At 38.0% G+C, this 12,145-nt stretch overlaps 1 protein-coding gene across 2 annotated transcripts in view; it reads right to left on the bottom strand.

Moving 5' to 3' along the window:
- The window catches only part of DHX29 (DExH-box helicase 29), a 51,155-nt gene that overhangs the window by 38,027 nt on the left and 983 nt on the right, over window positions 1–12,145 (bottom strand). Inside the window, exons 2-5 of one of the 2 annotated variants that reach the window (XM_019013313.4) lie at window positions 4,239–4,312; window positions 2,934–3,047; window positions 1,879–2,008; window positions 1,043–1,188 (exon numbers count right to left, since the gene is read on the bottom strand). In XM_019013313.4, the coding sequence (XP_018868858.1) occupies window positions 1,043–1,188; window positions 1,879–2,008; window positions 2,934–3,047; window positions 4,239–4,312 (464 nt within the window). The remainder of the gene's footprint in view (window positions 1–1,042; window positions 1,189–1,878; window positions 2,009–2,933; window positions 3,048–4,238; window positions 4,313–12,145) is intronic. The other variant, XM_055367875.2, reaches the window with a different exon arrangement.

Raw genomic sequence — 12,145 nt, 5'->3', positions numbered from 1 at the left:
GAATATGTTTACATAAAGCGGTAAAAAATAATGAAAGGAGAACTGTTAAAAACTAGTGTTGGCTGGGTGCGGTGGCTCACGCTTGTAATCCCAGCACTTCGGGAGGCCGAAGCGGGCGGATCACAAGGTCAGGAGATAGAGACCATCCTGGCTAACACGGTGAAACTCCATCTCTACTAAAAATACAAAAAAATTATCCATGTGTGGTGGAGGGTGCCTGTAGTCCCAGCTACTCGGGAGGCTGAGGCAGGAGAATGGCGTGAAGCCAGGAGGCGGAGCTTGCAGTGAGCCGAGATCGTGCCACTCACTCCAGCCTGGGCGACAGAGCAAGACTCTGTCTCAAAAAAACAACAACAAAAAAACTAGTGTTATTCCTTAAAAACAGTGGTTTTATGAGGATTATTTTTTCCGTAGACGTTTTACAATATGCAGAGTATTTAAGTGTAATGCCCTAATGCATTACAGTCCCATTATTCACACTCATCTGTAATTTTCTTCCACAGACTCTGGGCTTGGTCATGTGACTTACTTCAGTCAATGGGACATTAGCAAGAATAATAAAGCAGAAGTTTGATAAGAATTTGTACATTTTGGCTTATCATCTTAAAATATTCTTGGAAGCCAGATGCAATAAGAAGTCCAGCCACCCTAAGACCACTATATGTGAGGAAACCCAAGCTAGTCATGTGGAAAAAACATGTAGACAGAGGGATGCCTGGCTAGTCTCCAGCTTAGTGATGGGAGTGAAGAAGCCACTTTGGATGTTCCAGCCTTGGAAGATACTTCCTGGAACCGAAGAAACACCTTGCTGAGCCCAGCACAGACTGCAGAATCATGAGAAATAATAGTTGGTTTAAGCCACTACATTTTGGGGTGGTTTGTTATATAACTAAAACAAACAATGATAGAAAAGTCTAGCAAACCAATTAGTTATTTGTAAGAAGTAAAAATGTTATAGAAACCTAATATTTATACTCTTTGAACTGTTACATGTGCTCCATTCTGATTTTATACAACTTTAAATGCTTAATTCTCAAATTACCTTACTCTTAGGGTCCTCTTCATATGTTTTTGTTTTAGGTTGCAATGGAGGTGAAATAGTGGCTTGTATTTGAGGAGACTGAAATTTAGGCCTACTTTTAGGTTGCTGCTCTTCAAATTCCTGACTGAATCCTTCAGGAAGTGCATCTTAAAAAAAAAGAAACTATGTTGAAAATAAACAGGCATATGATACATAAAACACACAAATATTTGTTAAGCATTTGTAAACCTTGCCTAGACTTAGAGCACCTAATTTTCTTCTATTCCCTCATCTCCTAAGAATAGAAATCTTAAGATGAACCTGGTTTTATCCGTCAAACTAGAAGTGAACATACTCATCAGATGATAGCTAGCCCTCTTGTATTTGGCCATTATTTCACCCTCAATGTTAGGCTCCTAAATTGTCATAAGATCTTAATCCTTCCCACTCTTTGGCTTTCTGTCACAGCATGTGGTAGTATCCTTAGTCACCACAAGCCATTGCACTCCAGATTCTTGCCAAAGATTACAATCATGATCCTCTACTTAATACTATATATTCAAGGACAGTCCTAATTTCTAAATGAAAAACCAGGAGACATAGCTTACTGAGAGGCAAACCTTGTATTAAGGACATAGCAAAATAACAATCAACAACTGAACACAAAACATAATATTTTCTTGCATAGGCCACAATCTCTAAGGAAAATATCCTGAAAAGAACAGAAGGTAAGAACACTTTAAAAGTAAATAATTATGACAGTGAAAAAATATGAATATGAGCCAAAAGGTTGATACAAATACCAAAACTACTTCAAAAGGTTTTAGAAACTGAAAGAATTTAATGATATTGTTTACCATCTGAAAGGTTTAAACAGAGCCAATCCAAGGCAGAATGAAGGTCACCTCCATATAAGAGTGTATTGGTCATGGCATCTTCAATGTCCTTTGTCTTAAATGAAAATGCTTGTAAAGCCATGTATAAATCCTATGACAAGCAAATATAAAAAAAGTCACATTTGTCAAAGTTCCCTTCCTGTGTTACTAATTATCCCATTCATTTTAAACCAGAAACTTTGACACAAATTATAATTTCAAAACTATCTTTTTTTTCCCAGTTAAAAATGAAATGTGTTTACTGAATTAAGAATTTGGAAACCAGAGATCTTTAAAAAAGAGAACCAGGAGAAATTATCCATATTCTCACTATCCAAAGATACTAAATGTAGTACATTTCTTTCAGTCATTTTTCCATAATTTTGTAAAAAGAGATTTCACTTAACATTATAACATAAGCACCTTCCCAAGTTAGTAGAAACTCTGCATCATCACTTTGAATAGTTACATAATATTCCACTGGGTGGACATATCCTAATTTTATATTTTTCTATGGCTGAACACTTAGGACATATTTTTTTTTATTACAAGCTGTGCTTCAGTGAACATCTTTATAGATAAAGATAAAGCATTTTAACATATTTTCTAAAGCATAATCATTATGGTTAGGCAGAGCTCGGTTCAAATCCAGACCCTGTTTACTAGTAACCTTAGGGTATAATTTATGGCATCTTTGCAAGCCTCAATTCTTTCACTTGAAAAAATGGGGCCAAATACATTTACTTCATAGGACTGTTGTGTCAGAGAAAATGTAAACAAAGTGCCCAGCACAGAATCTAACATAGTAGGTGCTCAATAATATAATTCTGGGGATATACCTTAATTTTCATATCACCATTTTAATGTGTGCACTTGTACCTTCTTGATTTAAGGTGTGCACAATTCTTTATTCTTAGAGATGGAAATGATCTACATAAAATCTCAATGGCAGTTGTAAAGCCATTTTTATCTCACATGAGGAGCTGTCTAAAAATGCTTCACTAAAACTAAGGAACTTAAAAAAGTTTGCAAAATACCTGCAATTTTTTGGCAGTAAGTCTTCCAGAAATCATTCCTTTGTCATTATTTTGCTTTTTATGCTCATTGATCACTCCAATAATTCTTTGCTCTAGTTTGTTATTAATTACCACCTGTTGAGGCCAAAAAGGTCTTATCATTTAGAAGCTAAATTATTAAAAAATTAAAAGCCAATCATACAGTTTTCTATATTCCTGCCAACCAAGCCCAAAATTTCAGCTAAAATCAGATACAGTAATTATCATTTTTTGGACTACCACCCATTTGACCACATTCCTATCATTTCTTTAAGAAAAAATGTGATATGAAAAAAGCAACAAGATAATACATGGCAAGAAAAAGCCTCTTGAGGGCAATGTCACGAGACATTGTACTTGGACCACTCTTGGGTTGCTGTCACAAAGATTCCTAAGTTCTATCCCAAACATACTGAATCAGAATTCTTGGAGGGGTTTAATGTAAACCAGTGCAAGCACACAACCTAAAAGAATGAACACTACACTAAAAACGGGTATAACAAGTAAAACTGAAAACGAAATATGTAGTAATAAGCTACACAAATTCTTTTGGCTTCTAGACTTTGATTCCTACTTTTTCCTACTAGCCATTTTATTTTCTGTTCTTTTGTTATTTTTGACCTAAGAGTACACAAGGATCTACTTACAAAAATATCTTCCCTTTATTACTTTTTAACTAAATGCCTACTATAAACTAAGCACAAAAATATAATTCAGAAATTCACAGTCTAGCCCAGAAAATATATGTAAAGAGACAAATTAGAACCCAGCATGGCAATTCTCAAAAAAGATATATCAAGTAATAGTAGAACCACCAAGAAAATCAACTTGGCGGTTGATAAAGGACTTCATAGAGGTCACAGAGGTGACAAATAAAAAGGGGAAATAAGGGCACTCTACGCAGAGAGTACATGGGTAAAAGCTAGAAGTTGTAAAATCACGGATTTAGAAGAACAAATGAGATATTCATGAGATGTTCCATGAACTAAAATATTAAGTAGAGATCAGAGTAGTAGAGAGGAGGGTGAAACGGTATTCTAAGACAGACCTGAAAAATGTATATGCCATGCTTAAGAAGTTTAGATCTTAACCAGGCCTTCCTTCATTTCTTACTGTCTCTCAACATATGTGTATGATTTACTTATTTTTAGTAGAGATTAGCTCTTAGAGTACTATTTACAAAAATTTAAAACACCCCATCATTTTCTTACATTTAAGGATACATCTTTTTTGGGGGAAAAAAGGGGGAAACACTTCTTGAAATGACTCAAAACCTTGGTTACTTACTTTCAAAATAGATTTATCCAGATTTGCAGGACCACTAGAATCATTTGTAGAATTAAAACTATAAATTTTTGGACCTGTAAATACAAATAGACAAGGCAATTTAATGATTAATATCTATTACATTATTTTAATTTTCCTCTAAAGAATGCTAAATATTAAATATGATTTCAGCTTTTTTCCCCCAATACTTCACCAAATAACTCAATCTAGTAGCTAGCAATATCCTCTCTAAATTTTCAACATTTTTAGCATTCCTCCATGTTAACCAGTTTCTCATAAAATGCAAATGCCTACATATCTTTTAGGTTAAATCTATCTTTATCCTCATATCTTTTAGTCAGATGCTTTTCTCCTCGCACTAAGCTGAGGCAAAACTTCTAAGATATGATTGTTGGCAGAGTCGATGGACAATTTTAAAGAGAAAGCACTCTTTCTTGAAGGTGGTATGCTAAGTGAAAAGGGAGGTGGGAGTTCCTATCATCTTTTCTCCTTGAACTCAAGTCCAGGGTTGCTATAGTTTCCTAGGGCTGCCATAACAAATTACCACAAACTTGATGGCTGAATACAGCAGAAATTTATTCTCTCACAATTCTGGAAGCTAGAACTCCAAAATCATGGTGTGAGCAGGACCATGCTCTCTCTGAAGGCTCTAGGTAAGAATCGTTCCTTCCCCCTTCCAGCTTCTGGTGGCAGCATAACACCAGTCTCTGCCTCCTCATTCACACGGCCTTCTTCCCTTTCTCTGTGTCCAAATGTCCCTCTCCTTTCTCTTGACATTCATTATTGGATTTAGGGATCACCCTAAATCTAGTATAATTTCATCTCAAGATCCACAGATCTGTAGAGCTTATTTCCAAACAAGGTCACATTCTGAGGTTCCAGGTGGACATGAATATTTGGGGGGACACTACTCACTCAACCCACTACAGTTGCCAAGTCTGTTCCAGTGAACAGAAACGCTGTCTAGTCTCAGTCCTTTAACAATGAGTAACCAGGAAACAACACACATTATTTTCAAACTTTTGGTCTCATGACCCCTTACTCTCTTAAAAATTACTGAGGATCCAAATAGTTTTTGTTTACGTGGGTTATGTCTATTGATACTTAGTATATTATAAATTAAAAGGGAAATTTTAAAACATTCATTCACCAAAAATAATAAATCTGGCCAGGCGCAGTGGCTCATGCCTGTAATCCCAGCACTTTGGGAGGCTGAGGTAGGAGGATCTCTTGAGCCCAGGAGTTTGAGACCAGTCTGGGCAATATAGTGAGACTTTGCCTCTACAAAAATTATCCAGCTGTGGTAGCACATGTCTGAAGTCCCAGGTACTCAAGAGGCTGAGGCAGGAAAACTGCTTGAACCCAGGAGTTCAAGGCTGCAGTAGTAGCTACAGTGAGCTGTGACTGCAACACTGCACTCCAGCCTGGGCAACAGAGTGAGACCCTGTCTCTAATAATAATAATAATAGGCCAGGTGTCGTGGCTCATGCCTGTAATCCCAGCACTTGGGACGCGGAGGCAGGCAGATCACATGAGGTCAGGAGTTTGAGACCAGCCTGGCCAATATGGCAAAACCCCATTTCTACTAAAAATATAAAAATTAGCTGGGCCTGGTGATGCATGCCTGTAATCCCAGCTACTTGGGAAGCTGAAGCAGGAGAACTACTTTAACCCAGGAGGCAGAGGTTGCAGTGAGCCGAGACTGCACCACTGCACTCTGGCCTGGGAGACAGAGCGAGACTCTGTCTCAAAAAAACAAAAGAACCTCAACAAAATAATATTAATAAAAATAAACCTGTTCCGTTAATATAAATGATGCTTAAGATGAAATGTGACTATATTTTTCAAGACAAAAAATAATATCCGTTTTTGCAAATCTCTTTAATATCTGGTATCTTAGTCTGCTCAGACTGCCACAACAAAATACCACAGACTGCTGGATGGCTTCACCATCAGAAATTTATTTCTCATAGTTCTGGAGGTTGGGAAGTCCAAGATTAAGGTACCAGCAAGGTAGGTTTCATTCTGAGGCCTCTTCTCTTGGCATGTAGGTGGCCATCATCTTGCTATATGTTCACATGGCTTTTTTCTCTGTGCTTATTCAGAGAAACTGAGCTCTCTCAGGTATCTCATTTTATAAGGACACTAATCCTGTTGGATCAGGGCCCCATCCCTGTGATCTCATTTAACCTTATGTACTTCCTTAGAGCCCTTATCTCCAAATATAGCCACACTGGGGGTAAGGGTCTCAACATACTAATTTTTCGAGGACACAAACATTCAGTTCGTAACATCTAGCTTCTGCATTCAATCTGCTGTAACATTACACATCATGTAGCCAACTGGACAACCTCACTGCATAATCATGAGAAAATGAGCATGAAAAATGGCAAAAACATCTCAGAATTATTATGAAAAGTTTTCACTTCATGGAGCCCTTGGCAAACAAGTCTCAGGTTCCTTAGGACCTCCTGAGCACACTTTGAGAACCACTGCTGTATAAGAATGATCCCAGGCCAGGCGTGGTGGCTCACGCCTGTGATCCCAACACTTTGGGAGGCCAAGGCAGGTGGATCACCTGAGGTCAGGAGTTCAAGACCAGCCTGACCAACATGGAGAAACCCCATCTCTACTAAAAATACAAAATTAGCCAGGCGTGGTGGTGCATGCCTGTAATCCCAGCTACTCGGGAGGCTGAGGCAGGAGAATCGCTTGAACTCAGAAGGCGGAGGTTGCAGTGAGCCGAGATTTCGCCATTGCACTCCAGCCTGGGCAACAAGAGTGAAACTCCATCTCAAAAAAAAAAAAAGAATGATTCCAGAATCATAAATCTAGTTGCATGGTTTTTATACACCTTAAAATAAGAAAAGTATTTTTTCTACTTTGAGACATTTAAACATTAAATGTTCTTATGATTTTAAAGTCAAAGACTGCTCTCTGCTGGGTTACATTAGGTTCTTCATTTTAAGATGGTAGCTAATATAATTAGATATTTTAAAACAACAAAAGTTTTTGAGAATAACTACTTGAAATTAACTTGTACATCTGGGCAGTCTGAAAGAGAAACATTTGTGGTTCTCTGTCAATTACTGCTATGCTATAGGTATATTGGAGGTACCCAAAGCTACGTGGCATATGTAAAAAGATAATAACAACTCTGGTATAGTATTGTTAGTTTCCTTATCGTCTAGTCTCAAACTTTACCTTAATTCTAGTAATCTCTCCTATAAATTCATGTCAATGGTCATAAAGGAGAGTATATATTTAGTAGTCTTTAACTATTTCTGGGGAGTCTTATCAATTATAGTAAGCTTGTGCACAAATTTAGCATGCAGTTTTAGAGGTCCCCAAACACATCAAGAGGCCCCAGCTATAACCCTTTGAAAAAGTTACAGATAGATAAGCAGTACATTACCAAGACTACATGGAGAAACAGTTCAAAGTTCATATGCTACTGACAAGAGTAAGACTGTAAATTGCTTTAAAAATGCCAGCCGGGGCAACATGGTGAAACCCCATCTCTACAAAAAATACAAAATATTAGCTAGGTGTGGTGGCTTGTGCCTGTAATCCCAGCTACTTGGGAGGCTGAGATGGGAGGATTGCTTGAGCCTGGGAGGCAGAGGTTGTAGTGAGCCACTCGGCAACAGAGTGACCCTATCAAAAAAAAAAAAAAACTGGTTGGTTTTTAATTTACCCAGTTGAAAAGATTAAAGTAAAATTCTCATTTGTCTCCTCCAAACATTTCACCTAAGAGTTTCAACTGTATCACTTCCTTGAAGTTGGCTTATACTGCAAACTTCCAGAGGGTAAACAAAAGAGCTGAGTTTCTGAAAAATGATCAGAGAAATCAAGGAATCCTGCTCAACACTCACTGGGCCACGTTCACTTTTGCCAAGTAAAGTGCGTAGGATTTATGACAGCTACTTTCCTTATTGCCTGGAGACTTTTACAATTTTTGGTTTTGTGTTTAAGATGGTGGAAGTTACTGGAAATCTGACTGGAAGTAAGGATGTTAGTATGCAATATCTCCAAGGCAAAGTATTATGAATTCCAAATTTATAAATGAAAGGTCATGGAACGATGCAACATATATAGCTGGCTCTCAAAAATATTTATTACATTAAAGCTGAAGCACAGACAAACTGATTTCCTCAAAATGACTCAGCTAATTAAAAAAAAAAATCAACCAGAATCAGTTTCTTATTGCCCAATAATCTTTTCTTTTGCTACATATTCTTTTTATACTGTATTTTAAAGGAAAAAACAATGCTAATGACCCACTATGACTAAGACATTGACTTTGAGTTGTTAGCACTCTGATTCCCTTCTGATCGACAGTGTGTACATCTGCAGAATGGTTAATCAGGCAAGGGACCCAAACAGGGACTCTGGTGGTAAACAGAGCCAGTGCCTGTCCTCATGGAGCTTATATTCTGGAACAGTAATGTAATTAGTAAGCAACTAATACTCAGATGAGTAATAAAGGGGAAGTGCAGAGTGCCAAGAGAATAGATGAGGGTGAATTGATGTAGTCTGAGCAATTAAGGCCTGTGAGGAAGTACACACTGCCAGGGCCGCCTGACTAATCATTTTGAAATGTAAACCAGCTAAAGTTTCTCCTCTACTTAATACCAACACCGGCCCCCACTTCCCATTGAACTTGCTCTGGCTCCTTCCCAGACTTCCAGCCACATTTTAACTTTTTCTTTCTTCGCTCCAGCCACACAGCACTATCTTCTTACAACATGTCAAACTTGTTTCCACCTTAGGGTTTTTAGGCTTGTTTTTCCCTCTGCCACAAATACTCTGCAGATCATCTCAGTTTAAATGTTTTCTAAGGGAAGCTATTCCTATTTCAAACCAAAATAGACCCTCCATTCTCCATTTAATGTTTACCAAGTCACTATTTTCTGTTCTTCATAGCACTTTTTCTATTTTAGTGACCCTAAAAAAAAATTTATAATGGCTTTTATAAATTTATGACATCCATTCCCAATTCTTATTCCCCTCTTAAAATTTTAAGCCTCAACTAGGTTCAAGGATTTTCAGAAACACAAGCCTCTTGGTTGGAAGAGAAAACTTAAATTACTGAACCTCTTATTTTGGTCTCAGTCATAACAGGATAAAGCAGCTTAATTATACTCAGGCTAAGGAAGTGGCACTTCTAAAGCACAGGAATGGAAAGAAGAAAGAAGAAAGAAAAGAAAAGAAAGGCAAAGGGAAGGACAGTAAAAGAAAGATGGGGAAAGGTCTTCCTATTCCTAGAACACTCCAGGCTTGCATCTCAAGGCCTTTCTGTTCCCTCTCCCCAGGAGACTCTTTACCCAGTCATCTGTGTAACTACTTTACCTGCCTCCTTTGCTTGCTCAAATGTCACTTTTTTTTTTTTCTTTTTGAGACAGAGTCTCGCTCTGTCGCCCAGGCTGGAGTGCAGTGGCACAATCTCAGCTCACTGCAAGCTCCGCCTCCCGGGTTCGCGCCATTCTCCTGCCTCAGCCTCTCCGAGTAGCTGGGACTACAGGCGCTCGCCACTATGCCCAGCTAATTTTTTATATTTTTAGTAGAGACGGGGTTTCACCATGGTCTCGATCTCCTGACCTCGTGATTCGCCTGCCTCGGCCTCCCAAAGTGCTGGGATTACAAGCGTGAGCCACTGCGTCTAGCCACCTTCTTATATGATGCCTTCCTTCCCCGACCATCCTATTTAATACTGAACCTCTCCCCACCCTCCTCCCTATTCGGCCTCTTCAGAAATTCTTTCATGAGCAAATGAAATAAAAAAAAAAAAACAAGAGTGGTATTACTTGTTGTGCAAGCCATTTGGTGATTCTGAACCTCTACGATAGAGGACAATTTTGACCAGCTGTGCTGTCAAATTGGAAAGATAAGGAGGGACAGAAGTAGAGTAGAACCATTACATTAGGAACTACACAGAGTTGAGCATTTTTCCACTTTTTTCTCCAAAATAGGTTTATTGTATGTTATAGTATATATTAAAAGCACCCTAAAATAAACCCAAAAGTTATGTGCAAATTTAGTAGATAACCTCTAGTTTTTTTCTCTTGATTTCTTGGTCTTAATAATTCCTTTGAACTTTCCTTACCAGTTATCCAAGAAATTTTCTTCATGACGATATGCACAGCACTGGAGTAGATACTGGGGAAATGTTAACACATATCCATAAAACAGTTCCTACCTCCTGTAATTTTGTTGGATATATAAAACATATAATTCTTTACATATCATAAGGCAAGAACTAACTATCAAAAAGAATGATTTAAACAACTATGATACGTCAGTTGTGAATAGCAGGAAGAATTCAAAAGGAAGTTGTTATCTGAAATAGGTATTTTAAGGTTTTGGTAGATGATGTTAGGGACAGATTGCACTCCATGAAGAAAAACATGGCAAGAATAAATACGAGGAAGGAGAAAGCTAAGAGCTCCCTTTGGAGAAATGAAAACACACCAGACTTGCTATAGCTGAATAGAGGAATTTTTAAAAGGTTAGAAAGAGGGTTTTAGAAGCTAGCTAAATGATTTGGATTTTATTGCAAAGTCAGTGAGGATGCCATGGAAGAAAATAGGAAGTGTTACGACCAAAGCAGCATTTCTGGAAGATCAGTCTGATGTTGATATGCAAGACCAACTGGAGGAAGCAAAATGAGCACAGCTATGGAGCCCTATTAAAAGACTTCGTTGGTACTCCAGGAATTCACAGGTACCGAGACTAGGATGTGAACTACACAAATGCAAAGTGAAATATGGAAAAACAGAAACAAGGAAGTCGAAGGAAAAGTTAGTCTGGGGAAAGAAGAGTGGTTTAGTACTAGCCCTGTTAAATTTGAGATGCTTGCAAAAAATAGGGTCAGAGAATCCAGCAAAATGTATAAATTGCCAACTTGAGCTTGGAAGAGAGGCCATCTACAAAGGAAAAGATAGAAGTAATGGAAATAGATGAACACTCCTAGAAGGGCTTTAGGAGCGAACTATACTGTCAAGGATTCACACCTTGAGAAAGGGTCACATTTTGGGGCTGGAGGAAAGGGAAGCCAAAGAATACAACAAATGACTATCAGTTCAAATAATTCAGAGGAATGTCAGTAAAAGACAAAGGAAAAGTAAAAAAGAGGCTGATCCACAGAATAAAACTGCCATAGTTGTCAGGGAGAAATTCTATGTATTTGTAATTACAAGTATGCTAACTCTGTAGCTAACACTACAATAAATTGCAGGGCAAAGAACTGTTTCCACCTTCTAGGTAAAGGTCTGGTACCTGCCTACTTTTTCAGTCTCATCTCATTTCATCCTTTGGCGATGCTTTATGTTCTGTGAATTCCTCAAGAGCCCCAAGCTCTTTCCTGACTCAAAATTTTTACACATGATGTTCATTACGCCCGCCTGGAATACTAATTTCTGCCATGCTTCACAGAGTTAACTCCTTTTTCATTCTCCTCATCTCAGCTTAACTGTTACATTTCCAGACACCATCCATGATACCTGCTCATCCCGAGAAAAATTAGATTACCCTGTTAAACTGCCTTCCCTGGCTTTTCTTTGTGGCACTTATCTATTATAAGGCTATAAATATGTCTCTGTGCGTTATCTATCAGTTAATACCTATCTCTGACATTAGACTGGCAAGCTCCATGAGGTGATGTCTCTTTTTGCTCATCACATCCCTCACATTTTATCAGACACATACTAAATATTTGCATATATACACATAAATGCTCAGCAAATATTTCTTGAATACTCCAATAAGTACAAGCAAACAATCCGAGAAGAACACAACAGAATGTAATTGTTAATCTTTGGAGCTCAACAGTAATAGTGGCCTGCTCATCTGCAGCAGGAATCGGCCATCTACAAGTTGAGTTGTCAAATCAATTTGTACCGTAAGTA

Source organism: Gorilla gorilla, chromosome 19 (assembly GCF_029281585.2).
Source record: "Gorilla gorilla gorilla isolate KB3781 chromosome 19, NHGRI_mGorGor1-v2.1_pri, whole genome shotgun sequence".
Classification (NCBI taxonomy): Eukaryota; Metazoa; Chordata; class Mammalia; order Primates; family Hominidae; genus Gorilla; species Gorilla gorilla.
Note: the sequence above shows the minus strand (reverse complement) of the source record. Positions and strands in the feature narration are given on the sequence as shown.